General features: G+C 39.7%; 1 protein-coding gene across 1 annotated transcript; it reads left to right on the top strand.

The window, feature by feature from the left end:
* Nucleotides 1–521: 521 nt before the first annotated feature.
* On the top strand, nucleotides 522–16,124 carry slc1a1 (solute carrier family 1 member 1). The gene is made up of 12 exons (XM_073475057.1): nucleotides 522–621; nucleotides 4,908–5,048; nucleotides 7,684–7,776; nucleotides 7,965–8,079; nucleotides 9,743–9,785; nucleotides 9,926–10,021; nucleotides 10,432–10,616; nucleotides 12,550–12,657; nucleotides 13,571–13,693; nucleotides 13,865–14,059; nucleotides 15,633–15,767; nucleotides 15,884–16,124. Exons 1-12 carry the CDS (start codon nucleotides 522–524, stop codon nucleotides 16,122–16,124), a joined length of 1,575 nt encoding a protein of 524 aa, XP_073331158.1.
* The last annotated feature ends 1,609 nt before the right edge of the window (nucleotides 16,125–17,733 follow it).

The following is a 17,733-nucleotide window of genomic DNA, read 5'->3' as shown; positions in this document are numbered from 1 at the left end:
CATTGAGCATTTGTGCAGGGTCCATATTTTTGTTCTACATTTCTGCCTGTAAGAACAGTCTATTGAGTCAGCCAATAATAAAAGATCAGGCTGGAATAATAAGTGGAAACTCTTCAAACCAAAGCTGCAGAGTCTGCACAATGTTGAAATCATCCTTTCATATCATATCATTCTCCCAAATTGGGAATTGTGCTATAATTCCTAATTCGTCTGCCTGGTGTCACTCATAAAGGAGAAAATGTCAGAGACACCTTGTGTGGGGGAAGGGTGACTCCTTATCTCCCTCCCTCCCTGCCAACTCTCTCTCCCCAGTACACACACACACACACACACACACACACACTCCCTCCCTCACACCGTCTCTGGCCATCAGCAGCGTCTGTCGGCTGCATCCTCTGCTGTAGCAGCGGCTCCTCCATCCTCCTCTGCGTCGTCTGCATCTGACATCCCGACCGCAGGAGTCTTTTGTGTCTCCACGGGGGCCATTGTTGTTCCTCCCTGTCTGGATAAAGAGCAACACCATGGACATGATGGGGAACAGAGAGCGACGAGGCGTGAATTTCAAAGGCTTGCTGAGGAGGAACTGGCTCCTGATTGCCACGGTTATATCAGTGCTGCTCGGTATGTGGAAGCCCCTTCATGTATGCTGAGAGAATGAGACGCTTTTTTCATTGATGCCATTTTTTCACTTGTCTTTATTGCTGTGTGTATGTTCATCCCTCCCTCTGTGTTTTACCATTCACTCTGCTGTCACAGTGGAGATAAATCAGCCTCTTTACCATCAGCTGCTCACTGCCTCAGTACAGAGCAGCAGTGGAGGCTGAGATGTGTGTTAAGGAGCAGCACACATGCTTGGATTCCATCATTATATTTCAATGAGAGAATGGAGGACGTGCACTGAGTGTGGTGTTACAGGAGGCAGAGCCTCTGTCCTCTCCCTGTGTCTGGACGTGTCTCATTCAAACGTGACCAGACTGAAGGGACAGCTGATGTGAGGAGTCCCAGCACTGAGGCAGCAGCTTCACTCACTATCAGCAGGTGCTTCACACATATGGGCTAGAAAGGGTTCAATGTTTTAACTATACAGTGATTATTACATGTTGTTTCTCTTCATATTACTGACCAACCGGTGGAGCTTCATGTCTCCTGTGACATTAATCCAGACAGTTTCTGCTTGCATCGCTACTAAAATATTGGTTTAATGTATATGAAAGGAAGAGTTGAACAACATTGAAAATGACTTGCTTTCTTTCTGTGAGTGAGCTGAGAGGAGCAATATCAATCTCATGCACGTGCCGGGGGGCAATTAGCCTAGCTTAGCATAAAGACTGGAAGCAGGGGGAAACAGCTAGCCTGGCTCTGTCCATAGTTTTTAAAAAATCATAATTTTTTCCATGCATCCATCTGCCCCTGTACCTGCACTGTGCAGCTGTCTGCTGAGTAGTTCAACTCCTCCTGAAATAACAAATGTTATTAATACATTTCTGATTAAAGAAACAGTTAACTCAAAAATGTTAATTCAGTCATTATCTCCTCACCCCCATGCTGATGGAAAGTCAGGTGAAGTTTCATAGTCTTAGACTGAGACATGTTTTAAATGTAAAAAGCACTGAAAACAAACATAAAATGTCTCCATACAGCTGTCTGCATAATCCAAAGTCTCCATAAGCCCCACCATCCCAACCTGATTTGAAAAGACGTTATTTACACCCTTTCATAAGAGGACATTTTCACTGTAGCTTGCTGAGTTGAAAGCGTTGGCGTGTACCTCAGCTAACTTTCAGAAAGAAAGCAAATAAAATGTTGAAATGTTCCTTCAACTATCACTTTATTGTTATACCCTGTCCTTAAGTAGTTACACAAACTACATAGGCAAGGAGGACTTCAGTCAGTAATTTCTTTTTTTTTGTCTGTGGAGTTTCTGGGTTTGTGTTTTTATCTCAGATGCATGTCAAGGTAACATTAACAATGGTTCTATACAGTATTCCGTAAGTCCATCTGAAAACTTGCTCCCACCGGCTGTTCCACTGGTGTGTAAGTGGATGTGTGAATGGATTTGTGAGTATCATATGGCACTTTGGAAGAAAATGCTGTTGAGCAGGTGCGCACCTATAACCATTGAATGTTTTCATTCACAAACTGTGTTTGCATAAAGCAGCAACATCAGAGTTTTTTCAATGGATGTTGGTCATCTCATATGATGTTGATGTTGTTGCTGGGACATCATAATTAATAATAATATACTTCTAGAATGCATTTGAAGACTAGAGTTAAAAGGTGCTTAACAAAATACAACACCATACATTATAGGTGCATAGCTAGCTAGTCATAGAGCAATAAACAAGGAGGATGAAACATAGCAAGATTGAATGAAATAAAAAAGAGCAACGTTAAAACCTGAGTAGACATTTTCCAAATGCTTGTCTGTACATGTGTGTCTTTAAGAGCATTTTGAATTGACTCACTGACTCAGCTGGTCTGATATTTAGGGGGAGTTTGTAGTGTAACATTGGGGTTAAAACCATAGAATCACTGTTAGAAATATGATCAGGACCAATAGTCTTATCTGTGTTCAGCTGCAGGAAGTTTGGAAGACATGCAGTACCAGCGGCAGCAAGACAGCAGTGCAAAGAATCCAATTACAGTTTTCAAGGCTAAATGAAACCTAACTGGGAGTCATCAGCATAACAACAGATACAAACTAAACAAAATAGGACCAAGGATGGAGCCTTGAGGGACACCACATGTTGCTCCAGGGCCATCACTGAAACTGACCAGTAACGTTTTTGTTACGTCATATCTTTGTGAAAAATACGCACATGGGAAAAGTTATTTTCTTTTATTATATTATATTATAATTATTTATTATACTATTTCAAACTAATAGTAATAAACTAACATAGAAGTGACAAAAAAACCTGAAAAGAAATGGAAAATAATAAGTGAACAGTATTATAATATGCTCCAAACACAACAAGAAGTGGCCAATGACCCCAAATTCACAGGGGCCCCAAAAGTTCTACGTTCAGTGCAAAGGTTTTGGTAATTTGATTAATTGCACATTTTGTCACTTTAAAAGGAATGTTTGCTGCCTTCTGGTCAGTCATAGCATCTTGATTTTGTCATAGGACTTAATAGTTTCCCATTTTTGCCCACTTTCATTGTTTTGAGCTAATTTTACTTCAAGATTGAGTCTCAAACATCATCAGAGGGCTGGGAGAGGAAGCTGCATGCTGCCTGGTGCTGTTTTAAAATCATGAGTCCAGCTTCACAAATTCACTGTTGGAGTGAGGAAGACATAGTGCCAGCATCTATAATCTGACCCAGCAGGCTGCAGACCTGCAGCTGCTGATATGCAGATTGGCTTAGTTTCACAAATGCAATGACATGTTGTGTTGTGTTGTGTTGTGTTTTGTTATGTTGTGAAAGATGTCTTCTGAAGAAAGCTACACTTTGTGAGCACAGAATGGCACCAGAGGAAAAGTAGCGAAGTAGAGGATCATCAAAGTAATGAATATACATCCACTTACAGCTATATAATATTGAGGTTCACTGAAACAGAAGTGTAACTATTCATAAACTCTTGTATAATAAACTTTAAGACAAATGAAAAATGTGACCTGAATGTAAACACATGAAGGTAACACATCCTAAGGAAAACATTGCTTGTGTGACCAGGAAACTGACTGATTCTACCACCATTAAAGGACTATTTAAATTCCAGTTAGGTTAGTCAGTTCACTAATCAGACCCCCATGATCTCTTATGATTACAATGCAAGAAACCATGAATCGTGATATCAGTTCCTGGTGGGTTTAGTGGATAAAGGGGTAGAGATATAATTTAAAATGTTTAATTATGTTTTAATAAGTGTACAATCACCTGAAACTAAGAACAGTTGTATTTTCATTACCTTAGAATGAACATTTACATCTACAGAGGGAGCAGGTCCTTATCCATGGAGTCTGCCACCATGTTTCTACAGTAGCCCAGAAAGGACAAACCAAACACTGGCCTTAGAGCAGGGTTGGAAGTAACTGATCACATCTACCCAAATTACTGCAATTAAGTCATGATTTTTGGAGGTACTTTTTCAAGTCTGTAATTTAACTTGTATTTAAGTGTGCGTGATACCATGTAATCTACTTGTTACTTTTAAAATCATAATTGAGTACTGAGTACAATTTTAATTAATATCTAAACCTTTCATCTATTATCATCTATCACTGTAGCCAACATGGCTGTCTGATCACAGGCTGCAGGCTGCAGGTTTTCAGTACTCTTTCTACCACTGCTCATTTTTTGCTGTAGCAGGGTGCATAATCTGGGCCCAAAGAAAGGTGCAAAGGGACTGTATGTAGACTAGTAATTAGTCAGAGGTGTGTTTTGGGCAGAACATAATTTAAACCAATCAGAGTGTCATTTCCCATTCCCTGCACCTGGCACATAATCAGCAGCAGGACAGGTATGTGGTGGTCCCCTCTGCCTCCACCGTCTCCCAATCTTCTGTCCCATCAACAGCTCGGTCGTCCCATCTGCTATTAATCAGAGTTTGATTTTTTTATCACGTGAATTATGTTACCTACAGCGATCCCCCAGCAGCAGAAACAAGACGTGCATCTCCAGTAAGATAGACCTATGTGCCCATTTACACAAGAGACACAACAGCTGAACATCAGTGATTATTTAAATCTCCTGACACTCCTGCAGACTGGGCTGCATCACATCCACACAGGCCGGTGCAGGTCACACTTTGAGAGATCAGTGTGGATAGTTTGCTGTGTCATCTCAGTATAGCTTATATCAACAACCGTGACTGTTGTCTGCTCTGTGATCCAAGGACTTAATGTTATAAATTGTTAAAACCTTTTTTTCATGATTCGACTTCTTTCTCCTTTCTCTTTCAGGGATCAGTTTGGGAGTCGTGGTCAGAGAGTATGCGTCCCTGTCTCATCTCCACAAGCAGTATTTTGGCTTCCCAGGAGAGATCCTCATGCGGATGCTGAAGCTTGTCATCCTCCCGCTCATCATTTCAAGCATGATAACAGGTAACTTTAATATGATTTCTGGTTGTATGTCTTACTATGTACTGCAATGACAGGGACAGAAGTGCATTAAAAGGGATTTGGATAAAAAAGCCGTAAAACTGAAGGTATAATGATCCAAATCAAGACAATTAACCATCTCTAGAAGTTCATTCATGTCCTGTTGAGGTAAGCAGCAAATCGGCATCCTGACAAATTACATTCAAACTGAACCATTCTGACACGCACACTATACAGGTACTCAAGAAGTATACTTGAGTCAAATTTGAGCTACTTGTACTTAACGTGAGTTTCCATGTTATGCAACTTCTACTTCTACTTCACTACATCTCAGAGGGAACCTTTAGTCACTACTAGTTACTTTTTTGACAGATTACAATTTTCCATACCCTAATTCATGTCCAGTTAAAACTTTGTATTTTCCAATCTGGTGATTTTGAATTTCTCTGATTTCAATTCTTGTTAGCTAAATTAAATGACCCAACAATATACATATGTATGTGTGTGTGTGTGTGTGTGTGTGTGTGTGTGGTAGTCAGAATTAGCACAACCTTCAATAGTACAGCTCTAAAATGCAACATACACATTAATGCAGCAGTAATATTGATCCAAAAATATTTACAGTATGGTTTATTTTGCATTTATTTCAAATGAAATACTATTTTTTAATTACAGATGATAATATTCAGCTTAACAGCTTGAGTGAAAAGTTGACTCTTGTGTCAGAATATCTCAGTATTTCGTTTGTCCCTCTTTTGCTTTAATGGCAGCATGCACTCGAGCTGGCATGGACTCCACAAGTTTGTGTAAAACCTGCTGACTCATGTTATCCCAGCATGATTTGACAGTGTTCCACAAAGCTTCTTCTGATGTCAAAGACTGCTTGGCTTTCTCAGCCGTCAAGTGCCCCCATAAATGTTCTTAGTCAGATGCTTTGACCCTGCTGTATAAAAGTGAGACACATTTTTCTGCACAATGAGCACTTTTATGTTTAATAGTATATTTTGCTGATATTACTTACATACTTGGAGGAAAGGACTTGTATTAGATCCTTTACTTCTTAGGGTCTTATTGATAACATTTTTATATTCAAAATAATACATCTACAGAGCTTGTAGAAAGGTGCAGAATAAAAGTCTCTTTTCCATAAAAACATTATTATGACTGTGAATTAATAGTTTTACAATGTTTGTCGGGTCCAAAATGATTGATTGTTTTATTTGCCTCTGTGTAAGAATTCTGAAAACAAAGTTCTTCAGCCAATAGTATAACACGGTTGGTATCCCATGGTATAGTCAGTCTCAACAGTCTTGATATTTGCCAGTTCTACAGTATGCACCCAGCATACTATACTGCTCTAACGTTAGCTGGCTAGCTTTAGCAACATTAATGTTAGCTAGTGTTAGCAATGTTAACAATGTTAACATAAAATGATTTTGAAAGACAAAGGAGTGTATTGTATGTGTAGCTGATAGCAATGGCTGAGTAAAGTTTAGTAGCTTGCAGTCTGCATATGAAGGTGAGATAACCATCTATGTGGTGATACGTAAGTACTGCAGAGAGTACACACTGAGGAATACTATCCACTGATGGCACAAGAAGACAGTAGGATAACTGTCACTCAGGAGCTGCATTACATCTCCTCTGACTAATCCCTTCACCTCATCCACAGCAGTGTATGGAGGCTCCCTGCTGAAATGAAACTAGGCCTACAGCATAAGCTGTTTATTCTGATAGCTGCAGACATGAAGCAATTACATGGAATATTTCACAGGAACTTTAGTGTATGATTTGCTTTTGATGAGCATTTTGTTCCATTGTTTGTCTCAGGATTTGTTTTTTCCACCTGCATGTCCCTGGAGTGTTTCCCAGCTGTGCACCATTATTTCTCACTGTGTGCCACAACTGGGTTGTTCACCTTGTAAATAGCACTAGCAGTCTGTAAAGGTTGAATGCAGTACATCCTGCAGGGGGAACAGTTATTGATATATTATTTAATTAATTTATAATGTATTTAATTTAATAATTTTATAACTAAATGATTTTTGTAAAATATTCCAGGTAAAGCATTGCATGATGACTAAATATTTAGAGCGCTGTAGTTCTTAAAATCGAGAGATCATCCGATTGGTCAACATAATTAGCGATTTGTCATTAGTCAAGCCTAGTCAAGTGTCAAGATCAGTGCATTTTGCATTGTTTAAAGTTGGCATTTCAATCGAAATTGCCTATAGTCATTAACAAAAAAAGGTCATTATTTATTTCACTAAATTAGTGAACTCAATATGAATTTATTTTATTATATATTTCTAACTAGTTAAGGTGAACAAACGCACAGTGATAAACTTTTAGCTTTAGGCTACACATCACTGTCTATGACCCACCACACTCACTTCCCCGGGTCATGAAGGAGCAGACACTTCTGCAGAGACAGTAGACCCAGCCAGTTGTATTTTCTCTTCACCTGCATTGTACCATGACTGCTGGCTGAGGTGTTAAAGGCCCAATCCGTACATTTATTTTTACCAGATGAATTGTTCATATTCACATACAAATGTGAACAGTCTCCAGAATCTGCAGTCTGGTCTTTTGATACCTTGTTTGGATTTCAAATAAACATTGTGCTTGTTGTCCACAGGTGTCGCGGCCCTGGACTCTGAGGTATCAGGAAAAATAGGTCTGCGAGCTGTTATATATTACTTCTCAACAACCATCATCGCAGTTATTCTTGGTGAGTGATATTTTCCCTCATGCAAGCCTCTTTTTACTTAGAAAGTTCACAGTAACACTGTATTTAAATTCTGTTTAGTTCAGTTGCTCTACAGTTAAAACTGTTACAGTGGTGGTTGTGATTTTAAAAAAATCATTGTTAAAGTTATATTGTCATCAGTGCCTGCTAAGCAGTCTCATCCATCGTAGGCATTATCTTGGTGATGACCATCAAACCGGGAGTCTCTCAGACAGCTGATCACATCGACAGAGCTGGAACCACGCCCAACGTCACCACGGTTGACACTCTCTTGGACCTCCTCAGGTGACCTCTCAGCAGCCGCATACAAACTACAAACTTCCTCATGACCATCAAGTGTCCACTTGTTTAGATGTTTAAATGAAAGAGACTACAGAACTTTCCCTCATAGTCTAACAGTGGAATAATAATAATAAACTTTTATTTCTATAGCACCTCTCAAAACCAAAGTTACAAGGTGCTTCACAGAATATAGTTTCAAACAGTTCAGAAAGACAAATTAAGCAAATAAAATGCAATAAAATTAGATGCTTCACAGAATACAATACCGCTGCAAAGAGCAGTAAACAAGAATATACAACACAGAGATAAGACAAAATATAAAAGAGCAAGATTAAGACTTTAAAAAGTACATTATGCAAATGCTTGTCTGTACAGGGGTGTTTTTAAAAGCTTTTTAAAGTGTGGCACTGACTCAGCTGCTCTGATATTTAGTGGGAGTTTGTTCCACAGTGTCGGGGAGAGAACCATAAAAGCATGCTTCCCCCTTTGTTTTCAGTCTGGACCGTGGTTCTGTTAGCAGGATTTGGTTCTCTGATCTGAGGAGTCTTGGAGCAGAATAAGGGCTGAGTAGTTCTGAAATGTGAAGTGAAACAAGATAATTTAGGGCTTTAAATTAATTAGTAAAATTTAGAATTGAATTCTGTAATGGACTGGTAACCAGTGTAATTCAGCCAGGATTTGGGTGATGTATTCTCTGCGTCTGAGGAGTCTGGCTGCTGTATTTTGTAGAAAGTGTAGGCGGGCAGCTGCTGTGCTGTTCAGACAGGTGAATAATGAGTTACAGTAATCTAGACCGGACAAAATGAGGGTGTGGATGAGTTGTTCAGCTATGTTTCTGGGTGGTTTGACCTTGGCAATATTTCTGATTTGTAAATAACAATTTCTAACTAGACTGTTAATGTGTTGAAACAAGTCCCGGGACAAAGGTCCAGTTCTTTTTATCATAGCTTCCTCCTGGCTGTGTCCCAGTGCCTCCCTACCTATCTGTGTCCTCTGCATCTCTTTGGTATCTCAACTTGATGAATTGTACAAATGGCAAAATAATGGCCTACCCTTTCGGACGGTCTCTCCTCAAACGCATTCTTGGTGTCACATTAAGTTGTTAACATGCAAAGTGACAGAATAAGTTGTGAAAAGAATGAAAAGGAATATGCAAAAATGTGTACCTTCCCCTGCTTTTACACCGTCACTCGCCCGGCTAATCATTTTGTAAAAGTGTCAGGATCATGGGATTATCTGTTTTAGAAAATTTCAACGCTGACATTCAGCTGTCAGGATGGGATTTTCAGGATCTGTATGATGATCTCAAAGCGCTTTGTTTGTAGCGTACTGTGAGGTTCATATGTCCAACCCTCACTTTTTTTTTTTTTTTTCAAGGCAATTGCTTGTCTTCAAAACAATGGACAGCATATAAATCTGCCACAACTTTCTACTGACAAAATCATGGCATTCATGTCTGCCACAAATAATGATGTTGGTGTTTTAGCTCCATTACCCTAAAAGAAGTTAACCACATTCACAGCCTCTTTATGAATATGAAAATCATTTTCTCCTCAGTTTGCCGTGCATCAACAGTCATTGCAATGACCCATGGGTTGACTGTAGTGCACATAATTGTCTTCTGTGTTTGTCACTGAGCCCCAATCTTGTCTATTCTGATCAACAGAAACATGTTTCCAGAAAATCTGGTGCAGGCTTGTTTTCAGCAGGTAAGAGACTTCATTCATGTTCCACCCTCTACCCATGTTTAAAGTGCTACTTGAACCCACATCAGGGGCTGGTGGGTATACAGTATGTAGCCATGTGACTATAACTCTAATCTTGTGAAATGTGACCAATCACGCTGTAGTACAAGACCAAGCGCAAAGAACTGGAGCCTCCGAAAGCTCCAGCAGACACCACCACAATTCCACCTCTCACAACTACTATCATGGCGGCGGTGGAGGTAGGTGTCCACGTTACTCTCTTCTTTTCATCTCCAGTGATTAATAACTCATTGCTTGCGATACATTATCTTGTTTATGAAACAAGAAGAGCTTTATTCGCACCTGTGTCTCCTTGTCGTTAACATCCATTAACATGACGACTTTAATCTTGACAGTGTGTCCTTGTTGATCCGTCTGCTGCACTTTACGTTTCATGTTTCTGCACCTGGCAACTGATGTCTGATCTAAATGCATCAGAGTGCATCATGAGTCATAAGTAGCCATGGGTCATTGGGCTGTAATCCTGTAGAAAACATTTGCACAGCTCATCAATGGGTCTTTAGAGTCAGCTAATGTGGTTGTGAGAGCAGCTTCCTGGCCTGGTGTTGGTGAGCTGAATGAATCGCCTCTTTGTCTCCTGTCTTGGCAGAATATAACCAAGGAATATAAAATCATCGGGACATATTCAGATGGAATCAACGTTTTGGGGCTTATCGTGTTCTGTGTTGCTTTTGGCCTTGTCATTGGGAAGATGGGTGAAAAGGGCCGTATCCTCCTGGAATTTTTTGATGCTCTGAATGAAGCAACCATGAAACTGGTCCAGATCATTATGTGGTATGTATAATGTACAGGTATGGGACACGTTCGATATGGGCCTAGACCTTATATACCTGAACTTCCTCGGAGAAGAAAGTGTTGATCTTTGATTTAGACTGACAAAAAGGGCTTTAACACACTTTGTTAGAAACAAAATAAAATCTAAACTCAAGGTTCACGTAGTAGCTTTTTCCAAGGTTTTCAGTTGCATCTCATGATCTTCATCATCAGACTGAGTTATTAGGTTTGGGTGAATGCTATGTACTGTCTATGTAGTGTTCTCTGTAGGACTTTCAGATTGCCAGTTGAAAGAAAGAATGTTTAAACTGTGCTGGAGTAAAAATGACAATATTTCCCTCCGTAAATAGTAAAATAACAGTATAAAGTAGCATCAAATGAAAGTACTCAAATAAAGTACCACAAAACTGTATTTACAGTATGTAGTGTAAGCATTTTTTCTTGCCTTTTCCTAATATTATGAAAAACTCAGAACATCTTTCCAAATTTACACTGAACAAAAACAGAATCGCAACACTAGTTAAAAGATCCAACATCTTATCTGTGAAAACATTTTCTCAAATTTTGAACACAAATTTGTTGAAATCTGTGTAAGTAGCACTTCTTTGCCAGGATAACAAATCCACCTGACCGGTGTGTCATACCAAGATGTTGATTGAACAGCATGATTAATGCGGAAGTTAACTTTGGACCGTTACAATAAAAAGCTACTATAAAATGTGCAATATTATCACACAACACCATACCACAGATGTCACAAGTTTTGAGGGAGTGTGCGATCGGGATGCTGACTGCAGCAATGCCCACCTCAGCTGTTTTCCTTCAACTAATTTGTGCTCAAAATTGAGAGAAGTTTGATAACATTTCCTGTTAGCTTGCGGTTAGCAAAGCTATTTTCATTTTATGTTTCCAGTAACAAGTAATTGTAAACATTGAGTCGTGGGGTAGCAATGGTACTGTCTATAAAATTGTGGTGTCATTGTAGCTTAACTACTTTCATATGAAGAGTAGCTTTTAGCTTCACCAGCCAGATAGTTTCCCCAACACTGTCTAATACTGACCATTAGCTTGCCAGGCTAACAAACTCATTGGCATATTAGCACTGCTTCTGACAATAAAACCGTAGTATTGTTGTAGCTTAACTACTCTACTGTAAAGAATAGTAATTGTAAGGTAGTTTCCCCAACACTGGTTAATACTGACCATTAGCTTGTCGGGCTAACAAACATATTGGCTATGTCTCTCTTTCCTTATTCCCAGTGGGGTTTTTGATGCCAGTTAGCACATCTGGATCGACACATTCAAAAAGCGAAAGACAGAATCTTTTTAAAGGTCCAGTTTGTAAGTTGATATTTGAGTCTCAGTCCCAACTTGTCAAATACTGAGGAATTGGGTGGGTGGTCGGTATCAGTATTTGATGAGTTGGGAATGAGACTCAATAAGCAGCTTTCTTACAAAGTGAACCTTTAAATTACATTTGGGAATACCAACACCTGCCCAAGTTCCAAGCTTAATTAAGTAAGCTCAATAAAACAGCTCAAACCTGACCGGAAACCTAATAGTTGGTTGAGTAGCAGTACTCTTTGGATCTCTGTGTTGTGTTGACTGACTGCTTTACTCGTTCAACCAACAATTTCCCCTTGGGGATAATAAAGTATTTCTGATTCTGAAGTTCAAACCCAAAGATATTCATTAACTTATCATGATAATAACATCTGAGAAGCTAGAACCAGTGAATGCTTTGCTTTTATGCTTCTCAAAATGACTTTAATGATTATTAAAATTGTAATTTAGAATTTAGTATTATAACTTTTCTGATGATTGACTAATCAATAAATCAACTTATCATTTCAGCTGCAGTCCGAATGCACTTTATTTGCTATAATCTTAGATTCTGTGCCCCAATGGACTCAAACATTCTGTGTTTTTTCAGCTACATGCCAGTAGGGATCCTGTTCCTAATTGCTGCTAAGATCATTGAGGTGGAAGACTGGGAGATCTTCAAGAAGATGGGTCTTTATATGGTGACGGTGCTGAGTGGGTAAGCTGTCCCATTACTCTGTATCCGCCTGTTCCAGACCCTGGGATTTATGGTTGACATTTGAGCCAATTCTCCCTCCAGTGATACAGTAAAAATCTGAGCTCTGTGTAGGCACCGATAAGGGCCAAGGACATTTAAAACTGCTCAACCTGCAGATGCAGTAATGAAAGCTTTGCTCATGCCTCTAAATCTAAGCGACACCATTAAAGACTGTACAGTAAATCCCTTCTAGTTAGGTCACAGGGTTAGTCCAAGACTGAGTGTTCCTGTGATGGCATGTAATGTTCACACTTGGTTGTACTGTTCTTAATGCAGAATTCAGCGCACTGAAAGCCTTTTCACGCTTAATTGCTTTGTGACTCTAAATTACAGTGGATGCAATTAAGAGTTTTTGACATGATCATCAGGAAAAAGAAATCAAATCTCTCTAATGTGCTTTTTGTGAATTCTGTTTAAAATCAGTTCAGTCAACTGACACTTGAGCTTGTATTCATTTTAGTTGAGGGCCTTCATCACTGTCTGTCATGGTGGTTTTGATCAGAACCTTTTGTCTGGGGAGTGCATTATATTATATACGCATTTTAAAACTAACTAACCAAAACTTTTATATGTGAAGCTGGAATTTCTTAAACTTCAGAGTCTATAATATATATTATCATACCAAGCATAATCTTATATAGTTGTTTATATAAGATTATGCTTGGTATAATATGATATATTAGTATAATCTTCCAACTGTCCAATGTAATCCTTGTTGACATTTCTAAATTTCACAGCTCACACCATGGGTTAAATGGTAATTAACTACCGCCACCTTTTTGTCTTTTCTCTGAAAGGTTAATATTGTGCTTGTAATATAGTTTATTGTAATCCTTTTTTACATACATTGTTCTGTAACACTTTTGTCCTTCAGTCTAGCTATCCACGCCACCATCTGTCTGCCACTCATCTTCTTTGTCATTGTGAGGAAGAACCCGTATACATTCACACTGGGAATGGCTCAGGCCCTGGTGACAGCACTCATGATCTCCTCCAGGTCAGAACCCCCTGATCCTGTGTATTCTAACACTAACACTCTGCATACATTGTCTTAAAACATATAAACAGTTAAATATTTACTGTCAGGACCATATTTCATGTTTATAAATCAGAACGACTGTGTGCCATCCCATAAGGTCAGAGTAATAAAGTGTCTCTTGTCTTGCAGCTCCGCCACCCTGCCCGTCACCTTCCGATGTGCCGAGGAGAACAATCGTATCGACAAGCGGATCACCCGCTTCGTCCTCCCAGTGGGCGCCACCATTAACATGGATGGCACAGCGCTGTATGAGGCTGTGGCTGCCATCTTCATCGCCCAGCTGAATGACTATGCTCTGGATGTGGGCCAGATTGTTACCATCAGGTACATTGCGGTTACTCAGGGGCACTTCTAACTGCTGGTTATGATACTACAAAATACAACCTATGATACTATAAAGTTATAATATTGTTTTGTTGACCTTGAATGACCTCGTCCATAAAACATAAAAACATAAAATACTGAAGCCAACGTGCAAAACAACGAACAAGCAATCACAACAAGATAAATTCATTCCGGGTTTTAGGCTGAAGACCTTGGTGTCTGAGTCAGTCGGACTTTGGCCACATAATCCACGTGGTTCAGATGATGACTTGGCTTAAAATAACTGCTTTGTTAAAGGTCCAGGAGGTAGAATTTAGGGGCATCATCTAGTCTTCCCTACTGGGTGCAGTCTGTTGGTGTAAAGCATGTCAATGGTCACCTATCCCCCCTTCCTTCTGCTATCTGCTTGTAATGTTATCAGAACCCCCATAGCTACACGAAACAACCACAACAACAAGGCGGCAGCTGTTACCTTTTCTTTTGGGGTGATTTAGCCATTAATGCCAGGGCTCACCTCCCCACATGCAAAACAACACTAACACTACTTTGCAGGGGCAGCATCATGGCATCCTGGGTTAAGTGCTGCCCAAGATGACTGTGATTGGTTAAAAGATATGCAAACAAGCCCGAGCGGTTATTTTCCCCTTTTTGAAATTGAGCATTGGTGCAACCAGACCTTTCTCCAGCGCTGACGCAGTGCTGTGGAGACAGGTCTGGCTATGCAAGACTACCCCTAATCTTACCCTACCCTATGGTGGCCACTGAAAACATTAAAAATGCTAAAAGCCCTCTCTAGTTTGGTTTGTCCCTTCTGGGCTACTGTAGAAACATGGCGTACAACATGATGGACTTTGCTGAAGAGGACCCGCCCCCTCTGTAGATATAAAGGTTCATTCTAAGGGAACGAAAAGACAATGATTCTTAGTTTCAGGTCATTAGACACTAATTCAAACATAATTATAAATATAGTATTACTGCCAATAGATTCTCCTTAATCCTACACTGGACCTTTAAATTTGATGATGTTGATGTAGCGATGATGATGATGAAAGATCGGGTTCAGACCTTCAAAAAGTATTAGGGGAAAAACGAGTTAGGGGAAAAACATAATCATGGTCAGAAGAAGACAGAGTTGACTGTTGATGGGAAACTCATGTACCACACTTTGCCAACCCATCCATAATGCAACAACCTCTGAGAGAGCTTTGTCGGTTAAATAAAACCTGTGTCAGTGCTAGCCATTGGACAAATGGCTGTTGCTGTGATCTTCCTTGGAGGACAGACTCCTGACCTCAGGTCAGATCCATTGGAGGGTAGGATTACACACATCCGTACACCTGGAGACGCCCTCAGCAAATTACAGCTTAATTTAAAAGCAGTGTAACTATGCAGATATTGTGTTCTTTGTATTATTATAAGCCACTTTTCTGGGACAAACTGCATATATCTCATTAGCAACAGTTCATCGTGCTCACACTTAGTTTATTGATGGTCTCGAGTAGTTCAAACAGTTACTGTACCTCCTGCTGCCATATGAGCCACTGATGGGCCAAACTGTGTCTCTTTGTTTCAGTATAACAGCAACGGTAGCCAGTATTGGAGCAGCAGGAGTCCCTAACGCTGGGCTTGTCACCATGGTAATAGTCTTAACAGCTGTTGGATTACCTGCAAGTGATGTCACTCTGATAGTGGCTGTGGATTGGCTGCTGTAAGTTTATCAGTTGACCTTCTATTGAGACTGTTTTCCTGTGTTTCTTACTAAATAGTTTAAATGCTAATGAATTCTTGCAGTGCTGTTGATTTAGTTTGAGGGGTGTGTTTCAGGGACCGGTTCCGTACTATGATCAACGTTCTTGGCGATGCTTACGGAGCTGGAATCGTTCAGAAACTATCCAAGAGGGAACTGGAGAGGATGGATCTGACATCAGATGTGGACGTTGCCAACCCCTTCGCTCTGGAAGCCACTTTGGATGACGATGAGTGCGAGAAGAAATCCTACGTCAACGGAGGCTTCACCGTCGATAAGACAGATGCAATCTCCTTTACCGAAACCTCCCAGTTTTAGACTCTGGCTGGCTCAGAGGAGCGGAGAAAGTGCCATGCTGCTATGGATGTAAAATGGAAAATCCATCATGTGTCAGCGCCATGACGAGAGAGGAAATCTATCCAACCAGACCCATCCACGCTCAGACATCAGCAATAGCAGCCTCCATTAAGCTTATCCAAGATGATCACCCTCCATGTCGGACATTTACAACCACGACTAGATAAAGTGCTTCCTTCTTATGCTCAAATTGTGCCAAGATTAAGAAAAGTCTGTTTTCTTTGAAATAAGAGTGTGTTCTTTCTTGCAAAGATGCATTCAAAACAAGAGCTGTGTATATGTGTGTGTATGTGTGTGTGTACGTATGAAGACCCTTTTTGAATGTGTCTGTGGTGTGTGTATGTATTTTGCGATAAAGAACATGTCAATTGAACACAAGTAAAAACAATAATCTGAATGTGAAACTTTGATCTGACTTTATTTGCTCCTTGATTAGACAGTAATTCATTGAAATGTCTGAATGATCTTTTTGGTGTGGCTGTTGTTGAATGTCTATGTCCCATAATGCACTGCTTGTATATCTATCTATATCTGTATATTTAAACTGTGCCAAACATATGAAGAGGTTTTCCACCAAGTTGCATGAAGCAATATGTTAAAGAAATGCTTATCGCTGGCTGCAGACTGATTTTTTATGGAGACTTCACAGAGACTGTTGACGAAGGCTCATGAAGTCGTTGAACACTGTGAAATTTGAGGACATTTTTTCAGATCCAAATCACTCACTTGCATTGATTTTTTTGCAAAGTATAATGATCCTAAAAAATTGTCTGTGTTTAAAAAGAAAGAGGAAAATGTGTGAACATTACATAACCCAAAAATTTCTTGCTTCGAGACTAATTGAATTGTCACTTAATGGATTTATGTCACTAATCAGAGTGTCTTTTTGCTACTATATTTTCACTGTGGTGTAGTTTGGAAATATGTTCAAATGCTCTTAAACGAATGGCTCAGTTGTGCTAAGCTTTTATCCGTAAAACAAAATGTTGCAGGTCATGGCACTTTTGTTTGAACAAGATGTGAAATCCTTGGGCACATATTGTAGGAAGATGTAGTTTGACATTCTAGAAAATACACTTTTATGCTTTCTTGCAGAGTGAGACAAAAAGATCAATATCAGTCTAACGGCTGTGTGTTAGGAGGCTTAGTCCAAAGTCCCACCGTTTTTCTCTGTGGTATTACTGTTGGCAGCACTGTTGCAAAGACAGCATTAGCAACATAGCTACTGCTAGTAGTGTGGCTACTGTCCAAAGCAAAAACAACCATAAGAATAGAGCCATGAATCACACATATGGTGTCTGTTAGTTTAAAAGATAATTTTCCAAGTCAATAAAGTCTCAGTTTGTCATCAAACTAATGAAATATCAGACTATGACAATACGTCATAATAAAGACGACACAGCCAACAGTGTCGTTAGTGACGTCTCATTGAACGCCCTACAAAACCCGTAACTTAAACATTGTAGAGCTGCTCCTGTATATTACAGCTCACAGAACTGACCAACTCTCCTTTCACATAACTGCAGTTGTCAATATGAGCAGATTTATTGTGATTTTCATCTTTATTAGC

This window comes from Pagrus major, chromosome 10 (genome assembly GCF_040436345.1).
Source record: "Pagrus major chromosome 10, Pma_NU_1.0".
Classification (NCBI taxonomy): domain Eukaryota; kingdom Metazoa; phylum Chordata; class Actinopteri; order Spariformes; family Sparidae; genus Pagrus; species Pagrus major.
Note: the sequence above shows the minus strand (reverse complement) of the source record. Positions and strands in the feature narration are given on the sequence as shown.